The following is a 15,313-nucleotide window of genomic DNA, read 5'->3' on the forward strand; positions in this document are numbered from 1 at the left end:
TAATGTTTACAGAAACCGCCATTCACATTGTGGGCTGGTGAATTCAGAGCACCCATCAGGACGATTGGCTCGCTGGAGCCTTGAGCTTCAAGAATCCGACATGGTTGTTGTGTATAGAGCGGCGAAATAACATTCGGATGCGTTTCTCGCGCTCAATGAGTTCCTTTATGTACCCAAGACGATGACGCAGGCTTTCCCGGAGTTGTGAACATAACCACTATTGCCCAGCTGCCACTTGACAAGTCAAAATTGTACCCCAATTTCAGCTTCTTGGAGGGTCGCACTTGCACTGTTCCAAAGCGCTTTCGAAGACGAGTATCATCTTGCTTGCTCTAAAAGTGAACATTTCTCCGAACTGAAACATCTACTTATTGTCGTTCCAAAAGCATTCAGGAGCAGTGTAATACCGGCATGCCATGATGAAGCATTATCCAGTCATCTGGACGACACGCGCAGGCTGTGCAGAGTGAGACATAAATACTACTCGTCAAGACTCAGAGCGAGTGCTCGACAGTACTTCCAGACATACCTTCATTGTAAGCGCAGAAAAGTACCAGCCGTAAAACCAGCAGGCCTCCACCATCGTATGACGTACACAAAACACCTATCGCTACATTCGAAATGTATATCCTAGGCCCATTTCCGAATTTGGCTATGCGTCGGAGATGCATTATGGTAGCCAAAGGCTACGTTACTCGCTACGCCGAAACCTCGGTTCTGGAGCAGGACACGGCAAGTGAAATGAGAGAGGGAACTGCATTCACAGCCATCCTATCATACACAGCTTTAACACTGAGTGATGGATGTTACAGGCGAAGAACGGCCTATAATCCTCAAACGAATGGCCTGACGAAGAGCCTCAACAAGACGCTTGCGTATATGCTTTGCGTGTACGACAACGTGGAACAAGAGAGCTGGGACGAAATTTTACCGTTTGTCGTGTTCGCATACAATACGGCTCAGTCAGAAAACCAAATGACATATTTCGGTCTTCTTCATGGTAGCAGAGACCCACGTACAGTAGGTATCATGCTGCCACATTATGTGATGGCGCCAAAAAGATGCTGATTACCTCAGCCAGCTTGCTGAAGAAGCCCGACAACATGCGCGCATACGTACTCGCCGTAAAAAGGATTTGGAGTCAAGACGCCGCAATTATTTTCACCGACCAGAATTCTACGAGCCGGCAGAGATAGGTTCTGTCTAGGCCCATTCACCGTCGTGGCCTCTCAGAGAGGCTGTGAAAGTGGTACTTCGTCCAGTATAATGTTCACCAACATCCCGTTGGCGTTAACTGTCAGGTTATTGCCAATAATCCGGATTGCCCAAGGTTTCGACGCCGTACACCGAAGGTTGTGCATATGCTCCGGATGACGCCTCATTGTAGGAATGAATCTACTAGACTGCCAGTGGTTACAAGAACTGCTGCCGTGGCTATAAAGCATGGGGATGCTTTCGTGTAATGGAGGCTGATTCCACGACTAAAATCTGGCAAGACAATAGAAGACAACGACGCGGAGAGCGCAAGGAGCAACCGCCGTTCCTCCGAAAAAGAGGTTGGAGCTTCTGCACTTGTGGTCTCTGGACATAGAGCGTCTCTTTCATTGTCGCACCGGTATTCTGCGTCCTGTTCAATTCGCGTTCCGTCAGTATATAGCAGATTTTGTAAAGTTTGGCATTTTGTTTGCTCAAAGCGCACATTTTCTTACGATTAAGGGAAGCGCCGGTTAACCTTGTTGACCTTCGCCACATAGTGTTTAATACGGTACAGCGTTTGTCCATGAGATATTTTACGGGACTTTCTTCGGCATCGAAATTCAAATAGCCGCTGAGGCGACGTCAAATGTAAGAGTTATGGTGTGAATGTGCAAATGTGTTAGGTCGAGTAGAATGCGAGTAAAAACAGCTAACGCGCATGAAATACATTTGCGCTGCTGTAAACCCTGACGAAGGGGGGCGGCAGCTTCCCTGTTTCGACGGCTTTCACAAGTGGAGCAGGCTGCATTTGTTTGCGCATTTGTGTTCTAGTATAGGTGTGCCTAATCTGATATTGGGAAAGGTCTGCTAACGAAAATGAGGTCGGGGTATACGTACCTGTTGCGTAGAATATTCCTCGTTTTGTACACAAGAAGCCTTCTTTGGACAGCTAGTTAATTGTGAATGTGTTGAGCTTTGAAAAGAATAGTTCTGTGTGGTCACTTGGTTTTTTTTGTATACAGCGTGCGACTCTACAGCATGCTATATAATGACGCTTTGATGATTGGGGCGTGAAGCCCCGTTGCGTAATAAATTTTAGTAGCACAGCTATTTGGCCTAGTTGCAAACGGTTCATCCTCACCAATGAGCAAAGAAACAGAGGGACTAAGAAGAGATACACAAGCGCTGGTCCTGGGTGCATCTCTTCTTAGTCCCTGTGTTTCTTACGCGCTGCTCAAGGGTGAAGGTAATGAATTTGTTGCGCTTTTACTTGTGGTGGGGGCTGGGAGGTGGGGGTGCTTCGTATACATTGTATACTGTGAAACGCAATTAGCGATATATCAATAGACCCAGTCGAACAATAGCGCATGCAATGTGTCGCACACGCTTAAGTTTCAGGCCTATTTCTTTTGTTAAATAACATTTCCTATTTTCTCTACACTTCTGCAAGATCAAGTTTCTAAGACTGTCGTAACACGTCACCACACTGAGTGCGCCCAGTGGCCGAAGCGTACGTGGCCAACAAAAGAATTAATGTTTGTTTAAACACATGTTAATTTGCTTTAAATGCGAAAAAGAAAGTTTAGTCGCCGTGATAGCGTCACAGCGCGGGTCTATCTAGCTGTACCGTCGCAAGTTTTCTTTTTTAAGTGGACGGAATACGAGCCCGCAGGACTGCCTGTTTTATTAAATGCATAACATTCATGTACAATGAAACATGTTCATGTTTTCGGATGACGCGCTTCTTTTTTTCGCGTGGTGCCCCACCTGTTATAGCTATAAACATCCTGATTAGTATAGAGCTAGCGGTACGTTTCTTTTTTCGTACTTATTAATTTGTGCGCTTTTTTATAATGCCATATGGCCAGCGAAAGGCTGCTGTACTTGAATGAAAGAGCTCCGCATTGTATGAACTGGTTGCCGAAAACAGGTGTTCTATATCCTGGTCGCCGGCAGCACCAAAGTTTGCAAGGAAAGTGTGCACAAAGTAGCATCCAATCTGAATTTCCCATATGAGGTATTACCCTGAAAACTCTGTTAAGCAGGACGTAAGGCCGACTTGAAATTCAGTGTTTTAAAATTCACGTGAACCAAATATGTCCACGGAAATGCCTGCCCTGAATACCAAATCAGGTGAAAGACTTTAATGTGTACGTAATACTGCGCGCCTTGCAAGCTTAAACATTTATCACTCCAGGTTCTTGTTTTATTTCGGGTTTCTGCCTAATGTCTAGCTGTGAACAGAGCAAAAGATAGTTCCGTTGAGCTTGAACCTGTCTTCTCATTTTCAATGAGCAATAGGAGCAATCACAAATTGCTGCAATTCTGAATACCTTTAGGAGCTGGCGATTGAGGATACCCACGACCGATTGCACATGCTGCAACGAAATCAGAAATGCTTGTCCAGAAAGTGCTTCTTCAATTTAGCTAATACTCCTTTCCATTTGAGAAGCATGTCGTTCATTTTTTTTTCATTTTTTAGTGAACCAGTGGCGACTATTGGAGTTTGCTCAATTTCTGCGGCATATGGTAGGGGAGGTACACATAGGTTGTTACCCATGTATGCCTCCCCTACGCAATGCTTTACGGCGATGTAGGTGAAGTGTAAATAAATAAATAAATAAATAAATAAATAAATAAATAAATAAATGAATAAGTAAATAAATAAATAAATAAATATATGCTGGTGTTTAGCACCAGCGTGTTGCCTTCTTTATGTTTAGAGAGGACCACTATTGGACGTTGGTCTTCGCTCAATTTTTGCGGCACTCAGGATAATGCTCGCTAGAAGAGCGAATGCCCTAGCCATATGCAGCCTTGCTGTAATGTATTTTTTATGGTTTCAAATCACTAGGGCCCATAATCCAGGCAGAATTCCAATAAAAATCCCAGGAAACACGTATTGTCGTTCTTTTTCTGTCGCGCATTTTCTTAATAGTGCTTCCGTACCAACTCGGTCACCTGTCAGTCGGACGCAGTGAAAGATAGCACGAGAAAGCGAAGAGGGAGAACACAACACCTACAATACATTTAATAAAAAAGACAAACAGGTGCTCACGCGCAAGGTATCACGTAGAAAGCGCACTTTTACTCTGTACTAATCTTCAGCTTACCGATTTCTTATCATAATTACTGTGGTTTGACATGTCACAGCCACGATATGATTATGGAGGTGGCCTAGTGGAGGGTATTGAAAATTTCGACTACTTGGGCTTCTTTAGCGTGCACCTAAAGCTAAGTACGCGGTCGGAATCGGACCCGCGACTTTCGGGTCTGCAGGGGAGCGCCGTAACAAATCTACCACCGCGGAGGCTGACGGATCTGTCATTGTAGATGTGTATGGAGCCTTGGTAGGTATTGTTCAATAAATGTAAAGTCAGATGTTTAGGAGCCGGTGATTACAAATGTGTTTTTTCTTCTGGATCCCAGGCATTGTAAGATTGATATTTGGCTCAGTCAGGCACCACCGAGAAATGAAAAGACTCGCGGCAGGCGTGAATCAAGTTGCAACAGTAGGAACCCACTGTTACGTTCGTCAGTGCTGCGTTTTCCCGGCTGTTGCGTCGTTTTCGGCTGGCCTCAGCATAGCTCGCGTGGGGTCGAATGTATTGGGAACTCCGTTGTAAAGTCTCAGCTGCCAGATCGTTCCCTTATGCTGCGTCGCGAAGTGTGCTCCGAGCCAGCCGAACGGCGACGGAAAGAGTAGCCATGGTGACTTTTCATGCAGCTTGGCCTGGCTTGACCGTAAAATTAGCCGCAAAAGTGGCGCATGTTACATGCATAAGGTACTTTCGGTTGCCACGAAGAAAAGAAGAATTCCAGATTCGTATTACAAAGATGTCGTGTGTGATGTAATTCGTTTTGAACTTTTTTTAGCGCACGTAAAAGTAAGACCTTCGAGACTGGCACTTGTTTCCGCCGTCGCAATGGCGTGGAATAAGGTACGAGCTTTTCGGGGTCGGACTCGTCGCGCTGGTCATGCTGAGTGTGCTAAGTTCCTTCACGCCTACAACTGCTGGTGCCAGAAGAAGTGCATACGTTGATTACATTTCTGCGGATGGCACTGCCCTCAGCTCTGCGGCTCCTATCCGTTACCTAGGTCGGGGCTAAGTGGACCAGTGCATGCACCAGTGATCAAGTTTAAGAGTTGATAGAGCAGGGGTAATTTTCTTCAGCGGTCTTATTCGTGGGTACGTTCACTTTCGTGAGACATTCGATCATCTACGATCAGCCACGGTGGTCCGACACTATGCCAACAGATCTACGTTATCACTCGGAGGCGCTGACGCGTACGGCTGAAATCTCGCGAACATGTAGGCCATGCTGGCACTAGATTTAGTAAAAGGATACGAAGCTACAGGTGCTTGAAAAGGTTTTTGTGTTGCTCGGGCATGAGTAGACGCACAAAGTAACGTTGCACGGTTTTTGCAACCGTAAGCGTTGAAATAAAGTTATGTACCACTAAATATATCTTCGTTTTTTCTGTTTCTGTCATCATGCGTTTTTCAGCTCTCACGTTTATTTCTTACGGTCCCTTCAATAACGTATGAGTGGGTTTCTACCATATTGGTTCACCATGCGCAGTTATTGTTTGCAAAAAGAGACTAGTGGTCTTTCTGCTGGTAGATAGGCTAGGTAGGGGAGGGGAGTCCGGCCAACATGTATATATACTCAGCGCTTCAACCTCAATGAGCGTGTTTTTAATCTGGTCGCTAGCGATTGGTGTAGTCGGTACTTTTGAAGCACTCTAAGGCAGGTGTAGGCAAATTCGATGTGCTTCGGTCGAACACAGGGTGCCATTCACTGGCTTATTTTACTTGCGTTAGTTAATGCAGATTAACTGCACCGTACGAAGCCGAGAAAAAGCACCCTGCCCAGTTATAACATTGCAGTTGTGGAAATCCCCAAAATCTTTCGAGCGAAGAGCTTGAACAGAATACAGAGGCCTGTCAAGCGAAAATTTGTGTACGATGCCCTACAGTTCCATACGATGCCTCTGTATATTATGAAATCTAGAAGTTTGTACGATAGAATGCACGGCATTCTTGATCTGTTTATCAATGCGATGTAGTTCTGCATCGTTTCAGAAGATATTTTCAGAAGCTATTATTAGAGTTAGAGTACGGAGGTGAATAGCAGCTTGAGCGTCAGCCCTCTGGATTCTGTCTCGAAGCTATAGGCATGTTACTACTGACGTCCATACATAGACGTCTTGCGCGTACACTCACGGTCTAACAGCGCTTGACAGGCGGTCATGGAGAGCGACTGGCGGAAAATTGACGGAACGTTTAGCACAGGGCTGAGTAAGCCGCCCTGGGAGGAGTCATGACACCACTGGCATGGATAAGAATGGCCAACCTCGGTGTTAAAAAAATGATTGCATTAAGAGATATCACATGCAGAAATGGGCGCATGTTCTCATGCCACAACTACCAGTCCAAGAGTCATCCTCTCCATTACATCGCGCACACAGCTATCTAAGGCCATCGGGCGGTACGATGAGAGCAACAGCCACTTTCCAGGCTTCAGCGCCGGAGACAGGCGACTTGTCTTCCATCTTATGGGAAGCGTGCAGACTAGCCGAGATTCATTGCATAGGCCAAGAAGAACAATTGTCGCGTGCTTACCTACTTGAGACAGTGCTCCGCAGGAAATTCTATTTAGTACTGGCGCTGCAGTACGTACCAACAAATCGAGCGCTGATTCATGTTCATATATTCAAAATGCTCGATGCATGCGGTGATCACGAGGTGGCTCACACCTACTTGAAGGCAGTACATTTTTTTTGGATCTGTGAGCTGGCTGGATAGTCTGGCGAAAATTTTTCTGCCACCTGAATATCTGTGGTCGCTGTTGAGAGAGCACAAAAAAGTGGCCAGGCCTGCGCTGAACACGAAGCACAGTCACAGCGAAAGCTGGAAGAGCGGCATTTCTAAAGCCCTTCGTAGACCTCCTTGGGGCAACTAATACAAGTACACATGCAAGGTACCTACCACGCCATAAATCGTCGTAATTTTTATGAAGCAGAGAAGCACCCACTGTAAGGCATTATGTGCATTTTTTTGTGCTGTGGCTGATGATGCTGAAGGATTTGGGCTGAGCCTGTTGTAATGGGTTGGAAGCGTTCAACGACACGGTCACTCATTGCGAAATTCGCATTGTGTGACGCCTGGTTGTTATTTTACCCTTCTATGGCGCTATATTCCATGTGCTCACACGATTGCTTGCCCGACATGACACCTTTATAGGGCATTTTCGGGACGGAGTTTCAAACACCAGTGACTAATTATGTAGCGCGCGGTTCAAAGCAATCACAGGTAATCTTTCCATCTAAAGAAAAAAAAAAGCACCAGTGTGGCCCTGTGGTAGAATATTCGACTGCCACACAGCGGGCGCTGGTACAAACCCCATCCACTCGTAGAATTTTTTTTCTCACTTCATTTTCTTATTTCGCGCGAGGACGGTTAAAGACAACTGCGGCAGCGGCGTCGGCAGCGGACAACTATGGCGCCAAAATCGGCTCTTGTTTTGATCTCATCACACATTTCGCCCAAACAGGATCACTGTCGGCAGAACCGTGGCCGAGAGCACAGACTGGCTGCTTACCAATGACTAGGTAGGTGGTAGGTGGAAGCAAAGAATAACACGCACCACTGGTATATATGTTGGCTAGGTTTACAACATCGCTTGATCTTGAAAAGGGAGGTCAAGGGCATGGAACCTTACCCGCTATTAGACGTTCTCATGCTTGGTTGTTGATGATAGGCAGTAAGAGTGGCCGAAGTTCGTAGACATTTTTTATCTCGTTTAATTGTTTTCATTCCGCGCGATAGTAGTTACGGTAGTGGTTAGACCCCCATTTCACTGTTCAGGCCACATATTGGTCATCATCATCATCAGCAGTACAGAATGTAAAATGTAATTCAGGTGACGCCTAATATAGAGCGGCACCGTACTGCTTTATTCAACCACCCCCGACATAAACCCGTCAGGGCATTTGATGATCATTTACATCTCTCCTTCCCGCTCTCTCTTTTTCTCGTCTTTATACACCTCTTTCCCATTCTCCCAGCGTTGGGTAGCCAACCGGGCATGTACCTGGTTAACCTCCCTACCTTCTTTCATGTTTTTTTTCATTCCTTCCTTCCTTCCCCGACATAAACGATTCATATTCGGGGAGTCTTATCGCGTTCACAACGTTCGGCTCGCAGATGACGATGATGTGGAAGATATTGCTGTACACAAACCGGTGGAAATCGGCAATTCGCGGCCTGAGTCACCGGTCATACAACTAAAAAACGGGTGTCTTTCGGACCTCCTCCTTAAAGTCAGTGGCTGGTGAGTCGTCATCTACACAAGGGTTTTAGTGTCAGTGGCAGTGACCTAAATGGCTCTTGTTACGGTGGCAGCATTAGCAGGTATGATTGATCGGACATCGGTGTTTCCCAGATGCGTTAAATGATGCAGCGTGCTCAGCTCTCTCGTATTCATCGCATCGATTACCAAGGTGATTCTTGTTATCTTCAGCCAGACTTTCCGATAACGTTCGGGACAGCGTCTTCGAGACATAAGGAGTGTACTTGCCTATTGAGCACGCGCAGACAATCAGTAGCGATAAGTGGCACAAACGGCTCAGAGTGAGGCCATCGTTCAGGTGCAGTTTCTACGATGCGTGTACACGACGCCGAAAATGCATTACTTATCCTCCGTTTTGCCTTGCAGTTACAGATACGGTCGCATCTCCGCAATCTCCGCCTCACCCGTCAGTATATGGCAAGGCCAAACTGAGCCCGGCAGCGTGCGCATAGAGCCTCGGCCACCAGTGCGCGTTCATTGTACCATACGCGCGCCTCCCGGTCTTTTTTTCTCCTCCATGGCGTCCCTCTGGCAGCGAGGCCCACACAGTGCAAGACGGGTTGAATGCCTTCCTCTAAGGGCTCGTCCCCTGATACGCGCTGCAGCTCAGTGCCCTCTCTCTCTCTCTAGATGTATTTCCTGGCTTCCTCGAAGCAACGCCCGCGGATGAACCGGAACCGGACGGCGCCTCGTTAGGTTGTACTCCACCACAGCAATGTACGGGGCGGTAGAATGCACAACTGCAGTAAGATATAAGAAAAGCACAGATATGGGCAAGATGTGTTCTACGAAAAGCATCAAAGGGCCTTTGCTACGCCAAAAATATTTTGCATAGTAAAAGACATGATCAGTAAACTGCCTTCTCAGTGAGCCATAAGGTTACTTGAGAAATTGCTAATAATGCCGAACGCCCACATAACATGCAGTTGTTCATCACTGGGGACTTTGTACTAACACGTTTCAACGTTACCTAGTGCGGCTCTATGTGCGCCTGAATTGCACCAGCAGCGCTTGTCTGCTGCATTTTTTGTGTTCACGAAGTACGGGAGTCTAAGTTTATGAGGAGTCTCCGCACTCTGTATTTGGCCGCGGAGTCCGAGAAGCCAACGCGCAATCTCCTTTTCGTACAGTTAGAGGCGCCAACGATGCACCAAGTTTCTATATGCGGTTCCGAACAGTTGGTGCACGATGTGCTTCGTCATTAAATCCGAGGAGAAGTTATTCGATATGTTTATCTGCAGGTGCTAGGAGTCGACGTGCCATTGTTTTGATCGACCAGGTTAAGGCACTAATACGGGATAATGCGCGCCAATGCTGCCCTGATTCTGAACAATAATCGTGCGATGTGCTTGGTTCAAGTATTCTAGAAGTCCGCGTTCAGTGCACCTAGTTGTGCAGACCGAGGTGCTGACGCGCGAAATCTGTAACTGCTTGTTCGAGGAGTCAGCAACAATGTGTTTGACAGTCACAGACAGCGACCAATTGAATAATCGATCGCGCTTCTGCGATGTTGTGACGGATATAGATATGTTCCTAGGCATGAAAATCAAAGGTCAGTTGGAGCAGTAGGAGGCACAGCTCGCCAGCGCAGACCCGGAGGTCCAGTTCGCACTTTTCTGCCATGTCCGGCGATCAGCCGTAGCCAGCGAGGGCCTGCACTTGAGGCCGCACCTATAATGTTCCGGAAGTTCATGGAAGTTCACGGAAGCGAATATAACATAACCTATAACACGAGAGAATGAACAGATACTATGTAAAGGCGACTGTAATTCGACCTACACTACAATATTGCAGGCATGAACGATTGAGAAATATTGGCGTGGGTCAGCGCCTATACGCACTCGTAAGGTGCGTTAGTGTTTTAGGAGCGGAGCCTTATAGCATCACCTGGTCGCTCGTCGCTCCATCCGGCGTGTCCCCTCCGTTGCGTCTCCCGCATCTTTCAGTAGATGACGCTGTTCCATAGAGATGCAACCTCTGCGCGAACTGTGGAAGGCAGTACATGTGCCAGTGCTGACATTCGCCAACGCCGTCATCTGCCTGTCCGCAGCAACACGCCAGAAGTTGGAAAGAGGTCAGCGTGAGGTTGGGCGACTGGCGCTGGCGTGTCATGGACGTGTAGCTGTTGAAGCTGTACAAGGTGACCTCGGATGGTTAAGTTACGAGGCACGCGAGGCAAGGAGCAAGGCGGCCTACTAAGGCCGTCTTCGCCTCATGAACAACCAGCGGTGGGCCCGTCGTGTATTTAGATACACAGCTATCAAGGGCATGAACACACCATGGCGCAGGCGTCTCCACAATCTGTGCTGCAAGTATTCCCTTTTTACTGACCCCGTCCAGGAGGACAGTGAGAGAAAATGGGCAGTAGGAGTACGGAATAGTGTGCAAGAAGCTGAGACGTCCGATGTGGCAGGCGGCTATGGAGAAGAAACCTAGCCTGGCCCTATACAGAGCTCACAAGACCACCATCTCCGCCGAACGATTATACGACAATAGTGTCGGGAGTGCGCTTCTGTTTGAGGCCCGTGGAGCGCTCCGCACTCGGGTGTATCGGCGTCACTTCGACCTGGCGTTGGCTGACGGCACTGTGTAGTGCAGCACATGCGGGAAGGACGAGGAGAACATTGAACACCTGGTGCTTCACTGCGAACGCCTGTGCCCTCGTCAGACAGATGGCGCCACACTACCGGAGGCACTCGGCTTTCTGAAAGACTGCGGCGCACCGGGTGGAGGCGGCAGCCGGGATACCAACGTGCACCCCCTGGCAGCGACAGCAATAACAAAAGCAAGGTTTCTACAGTGGTGGTCAGGGAGACAGTGCACAATTGTGATGTTCATGGATCTGGTGTGACTTTCCTTTCTTCTCTCGTTTTTTTCCTTTTTTTTAAATTTATTTGTCTCTCGTTCCGGTCAGGACACTAAAACGTGCCCCCCGGTATAAAGGGGAAGACAACAGAAATCATCAAGTCATCATCATCATCATCCGCAGCAGCATGCAAACCGCAGTTGGGTGACGATATACTAGATGGCGTTGTCCCATAGAGATAGAAAAAAATTAAAATAAAAAATGAAATCAAAAGTAGGAAATGAAAAAAAAGAAAATTAAAAAAAATGAAAAACTATAAAAGAATAAAAGAAGAAAAACAGGGAAAAAATATCGAACCGGCGTATCGCTTTGGTTACTGCTGGGCGAAACCACTGAACATTTTACGGTGTAACCATGATTGCTTCAGGAGCTTCGCCCAAGCTCTTCATCATTCACCCGTGGATATGGTGTAATTGTTTTAGTAATAACTTTACAGTCATTATGGGAAAAGAATGCCCGTGGCACTTGTGATCAGCGAGACACCAGACATCGTGGAGGGCGTCGCCAATGAACTACAGGCCACGGCCTGGGATGATATAAGGCGGCTCACAAGATGACATGCTATTTTCACCTTCGTGTAGTAGGTGTAGTAATAGAACAAGGCTGTGAAACTTGCCGTGAAAATGGCACTTGGACAGCATATATACATTTGATCTTTCCTCTTGCACTCAATGCCAAGCCAAAGAGGATGCAACTTGAGGCTTTTGTGATCGTTAACCCAGAAAAGACGTTATTAGGAGGTCATTTCCAAATTGTCGACCCGCAAGTATACACCAGCTATAACTTTGCAATCGTGTAAACGTGTTACGTCATTCCAACACTAGTAACATCAAGGAAGGCAACAAAAAGCATGAAGTGATGCATAAATGATTGGTGTGTACTTCCGCAATCCTTCAAATGTCTGGGCACTTGCAAATTGAGCACTGAGCACAATTTTCGATATTGACTTTTATTTGTTTTTGTTTGAGCTCACTGCGAGTTGTCTTCCATAATCATGGCAGCAGCTCGGTGACCCATCATCATTAGTGGTGAATTAAGGTTTCCAGCGATAAGGTAAGGCATCGATGAAGCATCCACAACCCGTAAGTTTTTCACGCCGCCAAGTACCCTGCAAGTTATATCGAATTGACTAACGTTAGATGCGGAACTCCGAAGCGTTTCGTACGAAAGCTTCAGAGTCCTTACCAGGGACATGCCCTTAAAATACATCAGTATTTTACACGAGCAGAAGGGAACATCAAAGGCATATCTGTGCTATGGGTGTGTGAAAAAAATTACTGTTCTTCAATAGTTTCGGTTGCTTCTAGCGCTTCGCCATCAATAATATATACCAACATGGCGTAGTCATTATAAAAATATTGACTGCTTAAAAAATTACAGCACTCCAGATGGTTCGAGCGACAAAACTTTCCGAATGGTATCCGCAAGATTCCCTGCTTTCTGGCGTAGCCTGACAAGTGTCATCGCTGGGGCTGCCATTATTTCAGCCACGCAAGAAATCCAAATGGTAAAGTGTCTACGTGGACAAAGTTGGTAAAATCTGCAATCATATGAATGTGCCAAAGCAGGGCAGGCAACCAATGCTTATGTGCGCATTCCACGCCTGCATAAATGTAGCATTGCTGCAGTGGTGTAGAGAGATAGATAATAAAATGAGAGAAAGGCAGGGAGGTGAATCAAAATTGTAGTATCCATTTTCCTACCTTATATTAAGGAGAGGGAGAAAGGGAAAGAAAGATGGAAAGGAAAGTGGAGAGTACTACCGCTCTGCAGCTTCCTTTAAACATATTCTGTTACTTTTTCGCGCCTGTAGTGCTATAAGACCTCCTACAAATAAAGATCCCTGCTTCTAGATTCACTATTCATTCAGTCGACGCCAGCTACAACAGGGACTATGCATGCCGTTTACGCACGCTCTTTACGTCACCTACTGGCTACATAATTGACATCGACTTCCAGTCAAACTCAGTGAAAAAGGAGCCCATATACGGTTCCGAAACGTCAGATAATTGCATCAGACTTGGTCAGTAACTATATTTCTTCTCGAGTATTAATAAGCTGAACTATTCGTCCTTCAGGGGCTTCTCTAATGTTTGAGACATATGTGCAAAAATGAAGATTGGGCGGTCGCATAATTATAGATATTTGTACTTGAAAATGGTGGTTGAGCGGGCTTCTTTTTACGCACACATAGTACAGGTGCAAGGCAGGAGCCGATACACACTCCTTCGTTTTGGAGGCGCCTGCCTTGGGTACGTTTAAGCCTCTTGCCAGTCTCGCCAGCCCACTCAAAGCTTGTGAAGAGGGGAATCGCCAAGAACTGCAAAGATCATGCACACACGAGACTGAAATGGCTTTTAAATGAGAAGTACAACGGCTGCTGCCAGCAGGTTTCCCGAGATCTCTCCTGGTTGAGCTGGCAGTGGACATGCTAATCGAGATTCGAAAAGGGAAAAAGACCCGGTATAAGCACAGAGGTCGACAAATGGAAGCTAGCTGTCATTCCGTATGTGCATGGAGTGTCCCGCCTATGAAAGAAGGCGGCAGGCAGAGCGGGGCTTTCAGTTGTATTTTCGGCCCCAGGAAAGCTCAGTGCCTTATGAAAGAAGGTCACCATTTATGAACCTCCGAAGAAAGCATGCGAGAAGAAACGCCAGACGCCCGTTACCAGCTGCGTGAAGGTAGTCGTATATGACATCCCTCTGAGCTGCGGCCGCTCCTACGTAGGGCAAACTAGACGCTGCATTAATTATCGCCTCAGGGAGCACGCAAACAACGTAAAGCAAAAACAGAGCAGCAAGGTGGCGCTGCATTACAGCCCACGTTGCTGCCAATTTTTACTCAAGTCACCGTCATTAGAAAGTACTCGGACCAGCGCACGCGCGAGATTCACCATTATCAGTCGGGTACCTTCATGCGTTAGTTCACCGTCCATCCTGTTACTTGACAAGCAAATCGCATATGTGCAATATTAACATCTTCAAAATCCTGCAATCCCTAGTCATCCCTTTTAGCATGTTTATTACGTGTCTTCCCTTTCTCTGACAATACATTTCACGTTAGGGCAATAAAAGCCTGTTGGAAGTCAGCGCCTTTGTTTTTTGGTCTATTCGCGGCGTCCTGTTTCTGGACTGTTTGAAAAACTAGGACATTTGTACATTTCTGTCTTATATTCGTTTACCGTTTCATTCGCATTATTTTATCCACGTTGCATGGTCTTCGTTCGCACGCTGTCTTTTAAATATGCGCATAAATACACTTCTACTTCTTTGCACCTGAGTCGTGGATCCAGCACAGCCTGAGAATGCGTCCCCATCGGGGCAGTGCAACAAGGGTGCCAACCGCTGAGTGATGTGTGCTGCACAAAGCAACGCAGGTATGGTTCGCTCCACAAGGGTCCTGCCGACTCACACGCAGGCAGGGCGACATCCCAAATGGTGACGTTGCCATTCTTCATGGCCTGCGTAGTCAGCGTCTGCACGGCAATCTTGGAGCCTGAAAGTATGAGCGCACGCAATAACTATATTCCAAAACATTTGTCACATGACGGCTCCTAGCTTAATCCAAAAAACGGCAGGAAGTGGAAGATGGAAGGTGCGATGAAAAATCCGTAAACAGGGGGTGAGTGGGTGCCACCCCCTGTTTACGGATTTTTTCATGGCTCCTAGCTTAGGAACTTTGGTATTACTCAATTGTTTATGTTGATAAGTAAGCGCTTAGAACAAAGCAGGTTATTGCAGTTTCACCAATGCTGAGATGTACACCGTCCGGAAGTCAAGACTATTCCATATTGAAGCATTTCTTGCACGTAACCTGCTTGTTCGCTTGTTGGCTGGCTGCTATATTTGATTTTGTCGCGGACAGTGTTCGGCATACGTGTGTCCTTTCCATATC

General features: G+C 46.8%; 1 protein-coding gene across 1 annotated transcript in view; it reads right to left on the reverse strand.

Moving 5' to 3' along the window:
- Positions 1-13,707: 13,707 nt before the first annotated feature.
- LOC119385464 (oxygen-dependent choline dehydrogenase-like) overlaps positions 13,708-15,313 on the reverse strand; it is a 78,122-nt gene continuing 76,516 nt past the window's right edge. The window contains exons 10-11 of the mRNA XM_049413997.1: positions 14,831-14,914; positions 13,708-13,739 (exon numbers count right to left, since the gene is read on the reverse strand). Of these exons, the coding sequence (XP_049269954.1) occupies positions 13,708-13,739; positions 14,831-14,914 (116 nt within the window). The remainder of the gene's footprint in view (positions 13,740-14,830; positions 14,915-15,313) is intronic.

The sequence above is a fragment of the Rhipicephalus sanguineus genome, chromosome 3 (genome assembly GCF_013339695.2).
Source record: "Rhipicephalus sanguineus isolate Rsan-2018 chromosome 3, BIME_Rsan_1.4, whole genome shotgun sequence".
Classification (NCBI taxonomy): Eukaryota; Metazoa; Arthropoda; class Arachnida; order Ixodida; family Ixodidae; genus Rhipicephalus; species Rhipicephalus sanguineus.